Source organism: Oncorhynchus nerka, linkage group LG28 (genome assembly GCF_034236695.1).
Source record: "Oncorhynchus nerka isolate Pitt River linkage group LG28, Oner_Uvic_2.0, whole genome shotgun sequence".
Lineage (NCBI taxonomy): Eukaryota > Metazoa > Chordata > Actinopteri > Salmoniformes > Salmonidae > Oncorhynchus > Oncorhynchus nerka.
The window spans coordinates 14,085,683-14,099,534 of NC_088423.1; the positions used below are offsets into that span (position 1 = coordinate 14,085,683).

Genomic DNA, 13,852 nt, shown 5'->3' on the forward strand with positions numbered 1-13,852 from the left:
TCGCAATACATGGACCCATCCACCCTCCCCTCAATACGGTGCAGTCGTCCTGTCCCCTTTGCAGAAAAGCATCCCAGAAGAATGATGTTTCCACCTCCATGCTTCACGGTTGGGATGGTGTTCTTGGGGTTGTACTCATCCTTCTTCTTCCTCCAAACACAGCGAGTGTTTAGACCAAAAAGCTATATTTTTGTCTCATCAGACCACATGACCTTCTCCCATTCCTCCTCTGGATCATCCAGATGGTCATTGGCAAACTTCAGACGGACCTGGACATGCGCTGGCTTGAGCAGGGGGACCTTGTGTGCTCTGCAGGATTTTAATCCATGACGGCGTAGTGTGTTACTAATGGTTTTCTTTGAGACTGTGGTCCCAACTCTCTTCAGGTCATTGACCAGGTCCTGCCGAGTAGTTCTGGGCTGATCCCTCACCTTCCCCATGATCATTGATGCCCCACGAGGTGAGATCTTGCATGGAGCCCCAGACCGAGGGTGATTGACCGTCATCTTGAACTTCTTCCATTTTCTAATAATTGCGACAATAGTTGTTGCCTTCTCACCAAGCTGCTTGCCTATTGTCCTGTAGCCCATCCCAGCCTTGTGCAAGACTACAATTTTATCCCTGATGTCCTTACACAGCTCTCTGGTCTTGGCAATTGTGGAGAGGTTGGAGTCTGTTTGATTGAGTGTGTGGACAGGTGTCTTTTATACAGGTAACGAGTTCAAACAGGTGCAGTTAATACAGGTAATGAGTGGAGAACAGGAGGACTTCTTAAAGAAAAACTAACAGGTCTGTGTGAGCTGGAATTCTTACTGGTTGGTAGGTGATCAAATACTTATGTCATGCAATAAAATGCTAATTAATTACTTAAAAATCATACAATGTGATTTTCTGGATTTTTGTTTTAGATTCCGTCTCTCACAGTTATGACAAGTTACGGTATGTCATCAAACTCATATGATATGATATTATAATAATTTCGGGTATGTCATTCAACTCATACGATATTGTAAGACTGGGTAAGAGGTATGATACTTCCTCTAATTCTTATGATATTGTAGCCTACAACTACTATTCAATTCGCAATGTAATGTAACATTTCAAATGCAATGAATGGCACTGAGGCCAGGTTGCACAGAGAGGAGCTCACTACAACTGCACCACATCTAAATACATCATCTATAGTTTGCAGACAAAAATCCGCGCACAAATGGCGATAGGCTTTAGGTCGCCAGTACTGTTTTGCGCTGGATCGGCAGATTTACATTGCGCTTCTAAATGAAATGCCTAAAATAAAACTGTGTATAATAGCATCAATATTACTACTATTTAACCTCTATGAGGTGTGTGCATCAGGCATTAGGCCTACTCATGGAGAAGGCTGTTACTATTAGATTATTAACCTCTGATGAGCCGTTGAGTCATTTAAAACAAATTCGCATTGGACAATAACAACTGTGTGTGTGTGTGTGTGTGTATGTGTGTCTGTGTGTGTGTGTGTGTGTGTGTGTGTGTGTGTGTGTGTGTGTGTGTGTGTGTGTGTGTGTGTGTGTGTGTGTGTAATTGCATGCACACACACAGGTAATAGCAGCCAAAAACAGGTTTAATGTCAACAACGTGATTCATCATCCCATCCTATTCACACAACAGGTTCTCGACACTGTCTATGTTGCTACCTACTGTGCTTCTTCAGTGCCACAAACACCTAGCAGGTATTAACTAACACTCTCTGAAGGTATCTTGCCAGATAGGTGTAAGGTAGAATTAATTCACATTTTGCAAGTTCGTAGTAGGCTACTTGGTATGCCTACAATCAATGGATATGTAAATGTAAGCCTGGTGCCTACCCATGACCAAACCATTTAACTTGATAAATTACTATTCACTGTTTCTTTTGTAATTGATTGTTGTGGTTGGTGGACTGGATGGATGAATTGACCAATAGAAAAAAAATCAATTGAAAGCGACAAGACATTTATTGGCTTTAGCCCACAGCCCACAGCCAGGTAAAAAGCACCACGTGATGATATAGTTGCATAAGTGCCTACCGACTCCGCCTCTTCTCCTAAAGTATAAATTGTACTAAACTAGTCGAGCAGATAAAGATGAAAGCAAGAGGCTTGAGAGAAAGAGTAGATCATCAACTCAATAGATTAGAATAAACTCAGACATGGGAGACCAGATGCGCTATGCCACTAGTGCCCAGATTATTGGAGTGATATATAGAGAGGCATTTCAAGTCAAGGTAAACCACTATACCACAAATGAATAAGCGTAGAGTGTGTGTGTGTGTGTATTCCATCTTTGTGTATATAAATTGGTCAATTTAAAAATGTTTCCTAATTTGTATCTGTTAAATTTTTACATTGTTTTCTAAAATAATATAATTTCAAGTTTTCTACAGATGTTTATGATCTCCATACTGTGGTCTGATGAGAGTGAAGTAATTGTCTACAGATCATTCCTAGATTTGAAGGAGTTTCATGTAAGTTTTCAATTGAACCTGTACATCAATAAAGGAGCGTCAATTAGCCTACCGGTTAAGGGCATTGGGCCAGTAGGTGAAAAATATGTAGACATGCCCTTGAGCAGGCACTCAACCCTAATTGTTCCTGTAAGTTGCTCTGGATAAGAGTGTCTGCTAAATGACAAAATAAATGTAACAATTAAAAGTGATTGATACATCTTTATCAGAGGATATGTGATATCCCTCCTCTTATTTCAACAGAGACAATTGAAGAAGAGGTTTTTCCTTGAGAATCCTTTCCGCAAGAGAGACAGAGTGATTCCCAAATTCAGAGGTAAGTCAACAACCTCAGTCTCATCTTTGCCTCACAATCTACTCCCAAACTATTTAAACTCTGCTTCGTCACTTTGCTATCTCACTTTCTCATCACATTCATGTTGTTCTTCTTCCTACCTCAATGAAAAAGTGAAACCTCAACAATTCAAAAAGAGGGAATAACCTGGGCATTTCCTCCCAAATATGTTCTCACTCGCCTATAGTAGGCAACCCAGACTTGCCAAAAGCCCTGAGGGATGCCAATTTTAATCTTTGGCATACTCTAGGAATCAGGACCTTTTCAGACCTATTTCATCAGAAAACCACTACACTGAAATCCTTTCAAGAGCTCTGCAGTGAATTCGATGTGCCAAGATCCCATTTTTTAAAAATATCTTCAAATTAGACATGTAATTTCCTCATTTACCTCCAAGAGGAGGTTTAGAACTCAGTTGAATGAAGTTGAAACCCTTCTTGTCACAGCACAATCCATTAAAGGCTAAATATCTTACATCTATAGACTCCTTTCTGAGAAAGGAAGCTCATCCTTTACTCCTTTGAAAATAATCTGGGAAAAGGACCTTGGTCTGACTATCAGTGATGAGTTATGGGCGGAGGTTTGCGACAGGGTATACTGCTCCTCTACCAGTGTAAAAATGAAAGAATCTAATTACACATTTTTGTACAAATTTTATTATACTCCTTTGAGACTCCATAGAATGAAAACAGATATGTCTCCTAACTGTAAAAGATGTACCTCTGAAAGTGGAACCTATATGCATGTATTTTGGAGCTGTAGGGAGATTGCCAGATTCTGGCAATCTGTACATACTGCTGCACAGAAAATACTAGAGGTACAGTTTGATATGACCCCGTGTATCTATCTTCTTAATGCCCAGCAGGACTTTGTTCTTGATCCTGACAGAGAAAATTTGCTTATGACTATTACATACTTTGCTAAGAAATGTATTCTTCTATTGTGGGCCTCTAATACCCCTCCTACATTTAAAATGTGGATTGACCAGATTGTTGACTTTCTTCCTCTTGAAAAGCTCACTTATGACCTCCACAAGAGACAACCCAAGTTTGATAGACTCTGGTCTCCACTATTCAACTATATTTCAAACTGGACAGAGTGAACGGGGTGACTAGGGAAATGCACAGATACATGTTGTGTAAGGTACTGTAAAACCTAAAAGCGAATTATTGGCCCATCGTCTCAGCGAATGCTTGAAATAGCTGATAAGAACCTTGATAGTGCTGCTGCAAGTGTTATAGTTTTTTTTTTGTGTTTTTATTTTAATTTAGCTTTTGAGTACGTATGTGTGTGTGTGTATGTATATGTGTGTATGTATGTACGTATGTATGTATGTATGTATGTATGTATGTATGTATGTATGTATGTATGTGTACCAAGGAAAATATATAGATTAAGAAAAATAAATGCTTTTATTTGACTTTATCATTCATTTTAATTTTATTTTAATTTTTTCAAATGTATTATTATTTTTTGACTTTTTATTTTTTTAAAGCCTGTCACATCTGTGAATGTGGAATGTGTTTTGTTGGTTGATTTGAAAAACAAGAAAACTTAATAAAACTTTAAATTGAAAAAAAAAGAGGGAATACATTTTTCTTTCTTTCACTGTGAATAGTGAGTTCGGACCTTACTAATTGTTGTCTTCTCTCAGCCACAGCTATGAGGAGAAAGATCCAGGAGAAGCGTCCTTGTTGGTTGATGCGACGGATGAACTTACTGGAGAACTACTGCAGCGACCTGCTCAGGTGTGACCCCTCCGTGACCCGCAGTTCAGAGGTCACTCGGTTCTTCATGCCCAAAGACCACGACCTGCAGGCAGACTTCACCAAGAACAGGTAAACACATACAAACATTCCTCGCTTCAGCCTCTTTTTAAAAAATCTATTTTTTTTATTGTTTCAGCATTCTTATTTCACTACACTAATAATTAAATCGTAGATTAACGTACTGGATGAGAGCATCTACTTACTACATGGCAACAATCTTTTATGAGCCTAGCACTCTGGTCTTCTCATGTAAACTTAAAGAAAACGTCCAGCAGGTACTGTATGTTATCGTCAGCATTTGTCCCTTCTCCACAGCATCATGATGCTGCCATCGAAGGAGGGGGTGGGGAACATGAGCGGGCAGCATCTGAGCGTGGGCAATAGGACACACGCCTTTGTTAGCCAGTCTTACCGCTGTGTGGGGCCCTACAACACCAAGGACACTAAGAACAGGCCTTTTAAAGTGGCCTTGGATGAGAGGCTGGACGTGCTCATCAAAGACCCAGCAGGTTAGAGTCCTCCTTAATATAGTTTACTTTTATTTACCTGTATTTAAACGTAGGTTAGCCCACATTTCATTTCTCCTTACACTGTTAACCTGGGATAGGCTCCACTTTCAAGCTTTGTGTGGAGAAACATGGAAATGAAGACTAGTCTAATTAAGACTTCCTCTGTCTCGATCTGTGTGTGTTCATTCAGGCTGGTGGCTGGTGGAGAACGAGGATAAACAGTTGGCCTGGTTCCCTGCTCCCTACCTGGAGATGTGTGAGGCAGAGGAGGATGAAGATGAAATGAATGGAATTCCCTTGGGGGGTGAGATACTTCATACGGTATATTAATGCATATCCTTTCCACAGACCAAACTTGATCACAGTTTGTTTAATATACTAGGCCTACTATGGATTGCAGTTGGCGCATGGTGAAACCATAGTAGTTTGAACATTCCACAGCCAGCCAAACACCAGGGGGCAGTCCTGAGCTAGATAAAACACCCTCATCCCAACAAAGTAGAGAATGACAGACTGAGAATGTATTATAGATTACAATATGGCATTACAAGATGTTCTGTCATGGTTTTGAGATTTGTCAGAATCCACTATCTACAGTGCCATCAGAATATTTTCCCACCTTTGTCTTATTTCACATTTTGTTGTGTTTGGGGCGGTAGGTATCCTAGTGGTTAGTGTTTGGCCAGTAACAGAAAGGTCGCTGGATCAAGTCCCTGAGCTGACAAGGTGAAAGTCTGTCCTTCTGCCCCTGAACAAGGCAGTTAACCCACTGTAGGCTGTCATTGTAAATAAGAATTTGTTCTAAACTGACCTGCCTAGGTAAAAAAAAAATTATACAATGTGGATTAAATTGATTTTTCTCACCCATTTACACACAGTACCCCATACTGACAAAGTGAAAACATATACAGTACCAGTCAAAAGTTTGGACACACCTACTCATTCAAGGGTTTTTCTTTATTTTTACTATTTTCTACATTGTAGAATAATAGTGAAGACATCAAAACTATGAAATAACACAGTCATGTAATAACCAAAAAAGATTTAAACAAATCCAAATATATTTTACATTTGAGATTCTTCAAAGAAAACCCCCTTTGATTTGATGACAGCTTTGCACACTTTTGGCATTCTCTCAACCAGCTTCATAAGGTAGTCACCTGGAATGCATTTCAATTGACAGGTGTGCCTTATTAAAAGTTCATTTGTGGCATTTTTTCCCTCGTTAATACATTTGAGCCAATCAGTTGTGTTGTGACAATGTAGGTTTGGTATACAGAAGACAGTCCTATTTGGTAAAAGCCCAAGTCCATATTATGGCAAGAACAGCTCAAATAAGCAAAGAGAAACAACAGTCCGTCATTACTTTAAGACATGAGGGTCAGTCAATCTGGAAAACGTAAAGAACTTTTAAAGTTGATTCAATTGCAGTCGCAAAAACCACCGAGAGCTATGATGAAACTGTCTCTCATGATGACCGCCACAGGAAAGGAAGACCCAGAGTTACCTCTGCTGCAGAGGATACATTCATTATAGTTAACTGCACCTCAGATTGCAGCCCAAATAAATGCTTCACAGAGTTCAAGTAACAGACACATCTCAACTGTTCAGAGGAGAGTGCGTGAATCGGGCCTCCGTGGTCAAATTGCTGCAAAGAAACCACCACTAAAGGACACCATTGATCAATTTCTTCAAAAGATGATCAGGTCTATATAGTTATCAAACATATATATATATTGGTAGTAGAAAGGAAACACAGACTATTTGTTCAAGTATTAAAATTCTCCTTTAGTAATACAATTGTAGGTAGAAGTTGTTACAGAGTACAGTATATGATAGCTCTCCCTGTGACGCACTTAGGCATAGTGGGTGCGGAGTCAGGAGCAGGAGGCAGAAGGTACAGAACAATGCTTTAATCTCCGGCACAGAGAAAATAGTGCAGGCCAATACAGAGCACACATAAACGACCGGCCCAAAACCAGGACCTAACCAGTCCGGAGGAAAAACAAAACTGAAACGCACTACCACACACAAACACAAAAATAAGCCCGTACAAAGAGCAGGCGGGCCTTACCGGCTTAAATAGCCCAACTTAAAACCTAAACAAGAAACAGGTGTAACCAATAAGACAAACCCAACAGAAAAGGGAAAAGGGATCGGTGGCAGCTAGTAGACCGGTGACGACGACCGCCGAGTGCCGCCCGAACAGGAAGAGGAGCCACCTTCGGTGGGAGTCGTGACACTCCCCAGGTTCTGCAAAGTGTCTAAGACATCCTGTAACTCATAAAGCCTCCCCTGTTCCCCTTCCGTGACTTTCTCTGGCAACAACATTTTAATTCATCTATCCTCCCCCTGACAGCAGCAACCATCTTGTCAGCAATTGAAAGCTCAGAAGTGTGTTTGATCGAAACCTGAACTTTCATCACAAGTATAGAGTCATAACAAGGTGAACGAGTCCAAGCATCTTCTGACAGGTGGCTGTTTTCATCATCCCTGCGGCAGCCTTGTGTTCTCAGAAAACCAGTCGTATTTCTCAGAACCTCAGACAGTCAAGTTGGGGCCCAGACAGGAGGAGTATGACCGTAGGTGGTTTCCGCCTTCTGATTGTGTCGGAAGGGCACAACACTCAAAACAGGTGTTAACACACACAGAGGTCTCCTGAGAGACAGTTTACAGTTTATCATAACACAATTTATTAACCCTTTAAAAGGTATGAGGCTTGGTTTAACCCCTTCAACCCCAATAGGAAGAAGAGATTTGCTTGGGCCAAGAAACTTGAGCAATAGACATTAGACCGGTGGAAATCTGTCCTTAGGTCTGATGAGTCAAAATATGAGATTTTTGGTTCCAACTGCCGTGTCTTTTGAGACACAGAGTAGGTGAACGGATGATCTCTGCATGTGTGGTTCATACTGTGAAGCATGGAGGAGGAGATGTGATGGTGTGGGGGTGCTATGCTGGTGACACTGTCAGTGATTTATTTAGAATTCAAGACAGACTTAACGAGCATTGCTACCACAGCATTCTGCAGCGATACGCCATCCCATCTGGTTTGCGCTTAGTGGGACTATCATTAATTTTTCAACAGGACAATGACCCAACACACCTCCAGGCTGTGTAAGGACTATTTGACCAAGAAGGAGAGTAATGGAGTGTTGCATCAGATGACCTGGCCTTCACAATCACCCGACCTTAACTCAATTGAGATGTTTTGGGATGAGTTGGACTGCAGAGAGAAGGAAAAGCAGCCAACAAGTGCTCAGCATATGTGGGAACTCCTTCAAGACTGTTGAAAAGCATTCCAGGTGAAGCTGGTTGAGAGAATGCCAAGAATGTGCAAAGCTGTCATCAATGCAAAGGGTGGCTACTTTGAAGACTCTAAAATATAAACACTTTTTTGGTTACTACATGATTCCATATGTGTTATTTCACAGTTTTGATGTCTTCACTATTATTCTACAATGTACAAAATAGTAAAAAACACTTTGGACTGGCACTGTATATATATATTTTTTGCTTGAAAATGAAATATAGAAATATCTAATTTACATGATTATTCACACCCCTGAAACAGTACTTTGTTGAAGAACCTTTTGTGGCGATTACAGCTGTGAGTCTTTCTTGTTAAGTCTCTAAGAGCTTTCCACTTTTATTCTGAAAAACTTATGTGAAAAAAGTAAAGGGTTGTGAATACTTCTAAAGGCACTGTATAAATTCCTAGAAGGACTACTGCTACTACTACTACTACTGATGGTGTTGTAGAACGGAATCTCTTTTGTTGTTTTAACAAGCTTCCTGGTTTGTCCCTCAGGAACTCTCTACTGTGCTGTGAGGAGTTACTCCACTAACAATAGTGACGAGGTGCCTGTTCCTATTGGCTCTGTGGTAGAGGTGCTGAGGAAATCAGATGACGGTTGGTGGTTCATCGGGTATGTCAACATGTAACCTGACTGCATGTAATCAGTCTGCCTGTCTGCCTCTCAGAATGCTACACAGACAAAGCAACCAAAACTGCATTTACTTGCCTGGTCTGTGATACAAGACAACGCAATCAATGTACAACCTCTCATTTTCTTGGCTACAATAGTGTGACAGCAATTATGTGGGAGGAACGTTTGAATGCATTGTCACTCCAAAAGTAATTATAGTTTATGTGAACAGGGAGCACCTACTTGGCTGGCCACCAAAAGTTAATACCTGAAATAAAATGTCATAGTGACATCCCATGGTTTTCTTACAGTGTTATTTGGTAACGAACAACAGTGAAGAGAGTAGGGATGACCAATCACCTGTTAGTGGTTCCTTTTGATAAATGATGATTGATGGTGACGAACGGCACCACTTCAATATTCTGTTAAGCAAAGATATGAAAGTCATGACCTCAAGATGTCCTGTAAAAAAAAAAAACTATTCGAACTCTGAGTGATGCAGCTCTCTTCTCTCCAGGTATAATGGAAGGATGGGCTATGTTCCTTCCATGTACCTGCAGCCCTACAACAACCCACGTGCTGGCCTCCACACCCTGCAGAGGAAGCTGCACAGCTCCTCTCTCAATCTGGCAACCCACATGAACAGCTCTACTCTCAACCTGGCATCAAGTGGTGGAAGCCAATCTAGCAACCGCTACCCAGCCACCCTGTATGAGGAGACAGAGCTTAAGGAGCATACTACCCAGCCCAGGGGTAATCCGTACCGGGCTCCCCATCTCCAAAAGACCCGCTCTCTGGAGCTCCTGTCTGAGACCCGTCTCGGCATGGCCGTCCCTCCATCCCAAAGAGAGAGAAAAGACCTGGAATCCACGCCGAATCCGGCAAACCACAAGAGCACCATCAGCGGGGCAGAGTCCTCCATCTCTGACTTCAGCTCGTCAGGCATTGAGTCTCTGGGCCGGAGTGTCAGGGCATATTCCTCCAGTGAGGAGGACCCCCTAAGCCCCCCACACAGCCCCAAGACCTCACCCGAGCCAGGGGAGAGGAATAGTGGCCGCAGCCGCCCAGATGAGAGCCTCTCCTCCAGCTCCAGGCCTGAGGCTGGGTCCTGTAAGATGCTCACCGCTGTCCCCAGGGTGCCCACGCGACCCAGAGCCCATGAGATCCTGAGTCGGTGTACCACCATGACCCGAAAGGCTGCCCTGGCCTCCTGGGGGGAGTTCTCCCTGCAGGACCCCATCCAGACCCACGAGAAAGGTTGGCAGCAGTGGTAGGGGAAGTGGGAGATACGGTCATGGGGAGCCGTGGGGAGTGCTGGTTTTGGGGTTAGGTTAAAACTCGTCTCTCGTGGTCGACTTTACATGTAGCGCAATACTTTGAGAATGGCTCATGAGACTATGGTTAAATTAGCATAAGAACGCCTATGCTGTATGCTACACTAACTATGACTCCATCCAACAATTTTTATGTGAGTAATGTACCTGTCAAATAAAAAACTCTTGACAGGCCTTTTATCCATAATCAGAGTTAAGATGGGAAGAAAACACATTGTACTTCTGTTCTTTATTCAGTAACTTAAAAGTTACGTGACAAAGTACTTTTTCAGATGTGTAAAGTCTCATACGCTTTAGATCTACCCCCTTGTAGTTCACCAATGACTGGTTTGTTTGTAGTTCACCAATGACTGGTTTTTTTGTAGTTCACCAATGACTGGTTTGTTTGTTGTAGCCTACATTTCATACTTCTATTGGTGTCTGAAGTCACTGTTATTCCATACTGGAATTTTACTGTAACTATTTACCATTACTGTCTGTATGCCTTATATGCATGTCTAACTAATATAGTGTGCATTAAACAATATCCTATACACTGAATTCAATGTATGCATCTTTCCAAGTCGTATTTTCTACTGTGGTCACGTGTTTCTTTCCGTTTATATTGTCAGCTCAGAATCCACTACCTCGCAAGCAAACTGAACATCTTATTAAAAACATCCCTCCAACACACACACACAATCCACCAGTTGCCTGCGAAGACATCAGGTGAACAGATACCCGTGGTATTTAAGAAAACACTAGAAGTGATTGAGGAGCTGAGATTATGATTCAAATGGTTCACTACACTGTTTTTCTTGTTACTTTTATCTTTCTTAATTAGTTCAATTCCATTCATTTCAAAGGCGAGGTGACATAAACTGCAAAATTAATGAAGTGAAGAACAAGCATTGTGTGAAAGCATTCGTGGGGATTGCCTTGACACTATTAGACGTTGTAATCTGAGATTGTCGATTTGCTTCTGATTGAGGTGAGAATAACAGCATGTTATGTAACTTGGTTTCTTCTGTTCTCTAACAGTCAGTTAGAAAGACATATGAACGAACATTGAAAAATGAAGCTCTTGTCACTCTGTCATCGCCTTGCCATGGACACTGTTAGATGAAAAATGTGTTTCTCAAGTTGTTGCTGTTGGCAGCAATTTCTCTAAGTGTATGTCGAGAAAAGGCTTTTGTAAACATGACTCATGCTACGGACAAAGGGATTCACTTCTTATCACATCTTAAAAATAACTCAACCATATCATATTCAATATCAATCTGTATGGACAATATATGTTTTGCTTTTCATGACAACAAAAAGAAGACAGCACTTTATGTCCCATTTATTATTTAAATAAACAAGGTATTCTGATAGTTTCCCTCTGAGAAAAGGAATAGTGGACTCACAGTAGCAATCCATTCCTTATCACAACAAGATGAAACAAGCCTAATGCATCTAGATTAAATCTGTCAATCAAACAAAAAAAGGAAATATATAAAAGAGAAGAATGTGGAGTTTCCAAATCATTACATGAATCGAGGTTCTCTGATTTCATCTATAACTTCCACTATTACTTCTGGACTTGTGCACGTGACATTCAAACTTGAAACTAAAGCAAACCAACAGTGTACTTTTAGGAGTGGCATTTACAGTCAGGAACAAAGTGTTACTTGTGTTGACATTATGACTTTTATCCCAACACAAGCGGGAAGGACACTGATTAAACACGTAACCGCTGGGTAGAGTAGCTGAACTGATTTACTGGTGGGAATGCTTTTAAGAGAAGGTTAATACTGTAAGAAAGGTAATAAAGACTTTTGTTCACAGAAAAAAAACATTGGTAGATTATTCAATTGACCTTTAAATCACTGAAAATACAGACATTGCTGATATAAAAAAAGTTCCCATGTCTCCAATTTACAGGATGTAACATTTAGCCAGTAAGTCAGATCAGTGTAATGTACTCAAAGCATGCCACAAGTTGGCACCAATTCAATTAAAACAAAAGGAGGGAAGCTTCAGAAATGTCAATCAGAAACGTATGTTTCATGATTAACGACTCATGGTGTAATTGTAATAACATACAGGAACTCAAGACGTTTTGTTCACCTGACCTAGAATAACTCACAATGAAATGCAGACAGTGTTAACTCCAAAATTACATTTATTCGGTTATTGTCACAGCACCATTTGTCCCCCCTCAAGCCGAATCCATGACAGCCATCAAGGAACTTCACTGGACTTTATGCAAACTAGAAACCATATATCCTGAGGCTGCAGTTATTGTAGCTGGGGATTTTTTACAAAACAAATTAGAGGAAAAGGCTACCTAAATTCTATCAGCATATTGACTGTAGTACTCGCGCTGGACAAAAACTTGATCATTGTTATTCCAACTTCATGGATGCATACAAGGCCCTCCCCAGCCCTCCTATAGGCAAATCTGACCACGACTCCATTTTGCTCCTCCCTTCCTATAAGCAGAAACTCAAACAGGAAGTACCCGTGCTAAGGACTATTCAACGCTGGTCTGACCAATCAGTATCCACACTTCAAGATTGTTTTGATCACGCGGACTGGGATATGTAGCTTCCGAGAATAATATTGACGTGTGCACTGAGACGGTTACTGATCATCAAGAAGGGAGGTGTTGTACCCACTGTGACTATTAAAACCTACCCTAACCAGAAACTGTGGATAGATGGTACATTTGCGCAAAACTGAAGAGCGAACCACCGCATTTAACCATGGCAAGGTGACTGGGAATATGGAAGAATACAAACAGAATACTCATTCCCTCCAAAAGGCAAAACGTCAGCATAGAGACAAGTGGAATCGCAATTTAACGGCTCAGACACGAGACGTATGTGGCAGGGTCTAAAGACAATCACAGACTACAAAAGGAAAACCAGCCAAACCGGACACCGACGTCTTGCTTCCGGACAAGCTAACCAAGTTTTTTGCCCGCTTTGAAGATAACCCAGTGCCACCGATGTGGCCAGCTACCAAGGACTGTGGGCCCTCCTTCTCCGTGGCCGACGTGAGTAAGACATTTAAAAGTGTAAATCCTCGCAAAGCTGCCGGCCCAGACGGCATCTCTAGCCGCGTCCTCAGAGCATGTGCAGACCAGCTGGCTGGTGTGTTTACAGACATATTCAGTCTCTCCCTATCCCAGTCTGCTGTCCCCACATGCTTCAAGATGGCCACCATTGTTCCTGTACCCAAGCATGCAAAGGTAACTGAACTAAATGACTATCACCCCGTAGCACTCACTTCTGTCATCATGAAGTGCTTTGAGAGACTAGTTAAGGATCATAACACCTCCACCGTACCTGTCACCCTAGACCCACTTCAATTTGCATACCGCCCCAATAGGTCCACAGACCATCACACTGTACACTGCCCTATCCCACCTGGACAAGATACCTATGTAAGAATGCTGTTCATTGACTACAACTCAGCAATAAACACCATAGTACCCTCCAAGCTCATCATTAAGCTTGAGGCCCT

At 41.6% G+C, this 13,852-nt stretch overlaps 1 protein-coding gene across 2 annotated transcripts in view; it reads left to right on the top strand.

Moving 5' to 3' along the window:
* LOC115112637 (NADPH oxidase organizer 1-like) overlaps positions 1 to 10,888 on the top strand; it is a 60,251-nt gene extending 49,363 nt beyond the window's left edge. The window contains exons 1-8 of one of the 2 annotated variants that reach the window (XM_029639667.1): positions 2,117 to 2,245; positions 2,405 to 2,485; positions 2,729 to 2,801; positions 4,474 to 4,657; positions 4,904 to 5,097; positions 5,288 to 5,401; positions 8,909 to 9,026; positions 9,544 to 10,888. In XM_029639667.1, coding sequence (XP_029495527.1) covers positions 2,171 to 2,245; positions 2,405 to 2,485; positions 2,729 to 2,801; positions 4,474 to 4,657; positions 4,904 to 5,097; positions 5,288 to 5,401; positions 8,909 to 9,026; positions 9,544 to 10,300 — 1,596 coding nt within the window. In that variant the 5' untranslated portion in view covers positions 2,117 to 2,170 and the 3' untranslated portion in view covers positions 10,301 to 10,888. Of the gene's footprint in view, positions 1 to 2,116; positions 2,246 to 2,404; positions 2,486 to 2,728; positions 2,802 to 4,473; positions 4,658 to 4,903; positions 5,098 to 5,287; positions 5,402 to 8,908; positions 9,027 to 9,543 lie in introns of those variants that run through there. The other variant, XM_065012648.1, reaches the window with a different exon arrangement.
* The last annotated feature ends 2,964 nt before the right edge of the window (positions 10,889 to 13,852 follow it).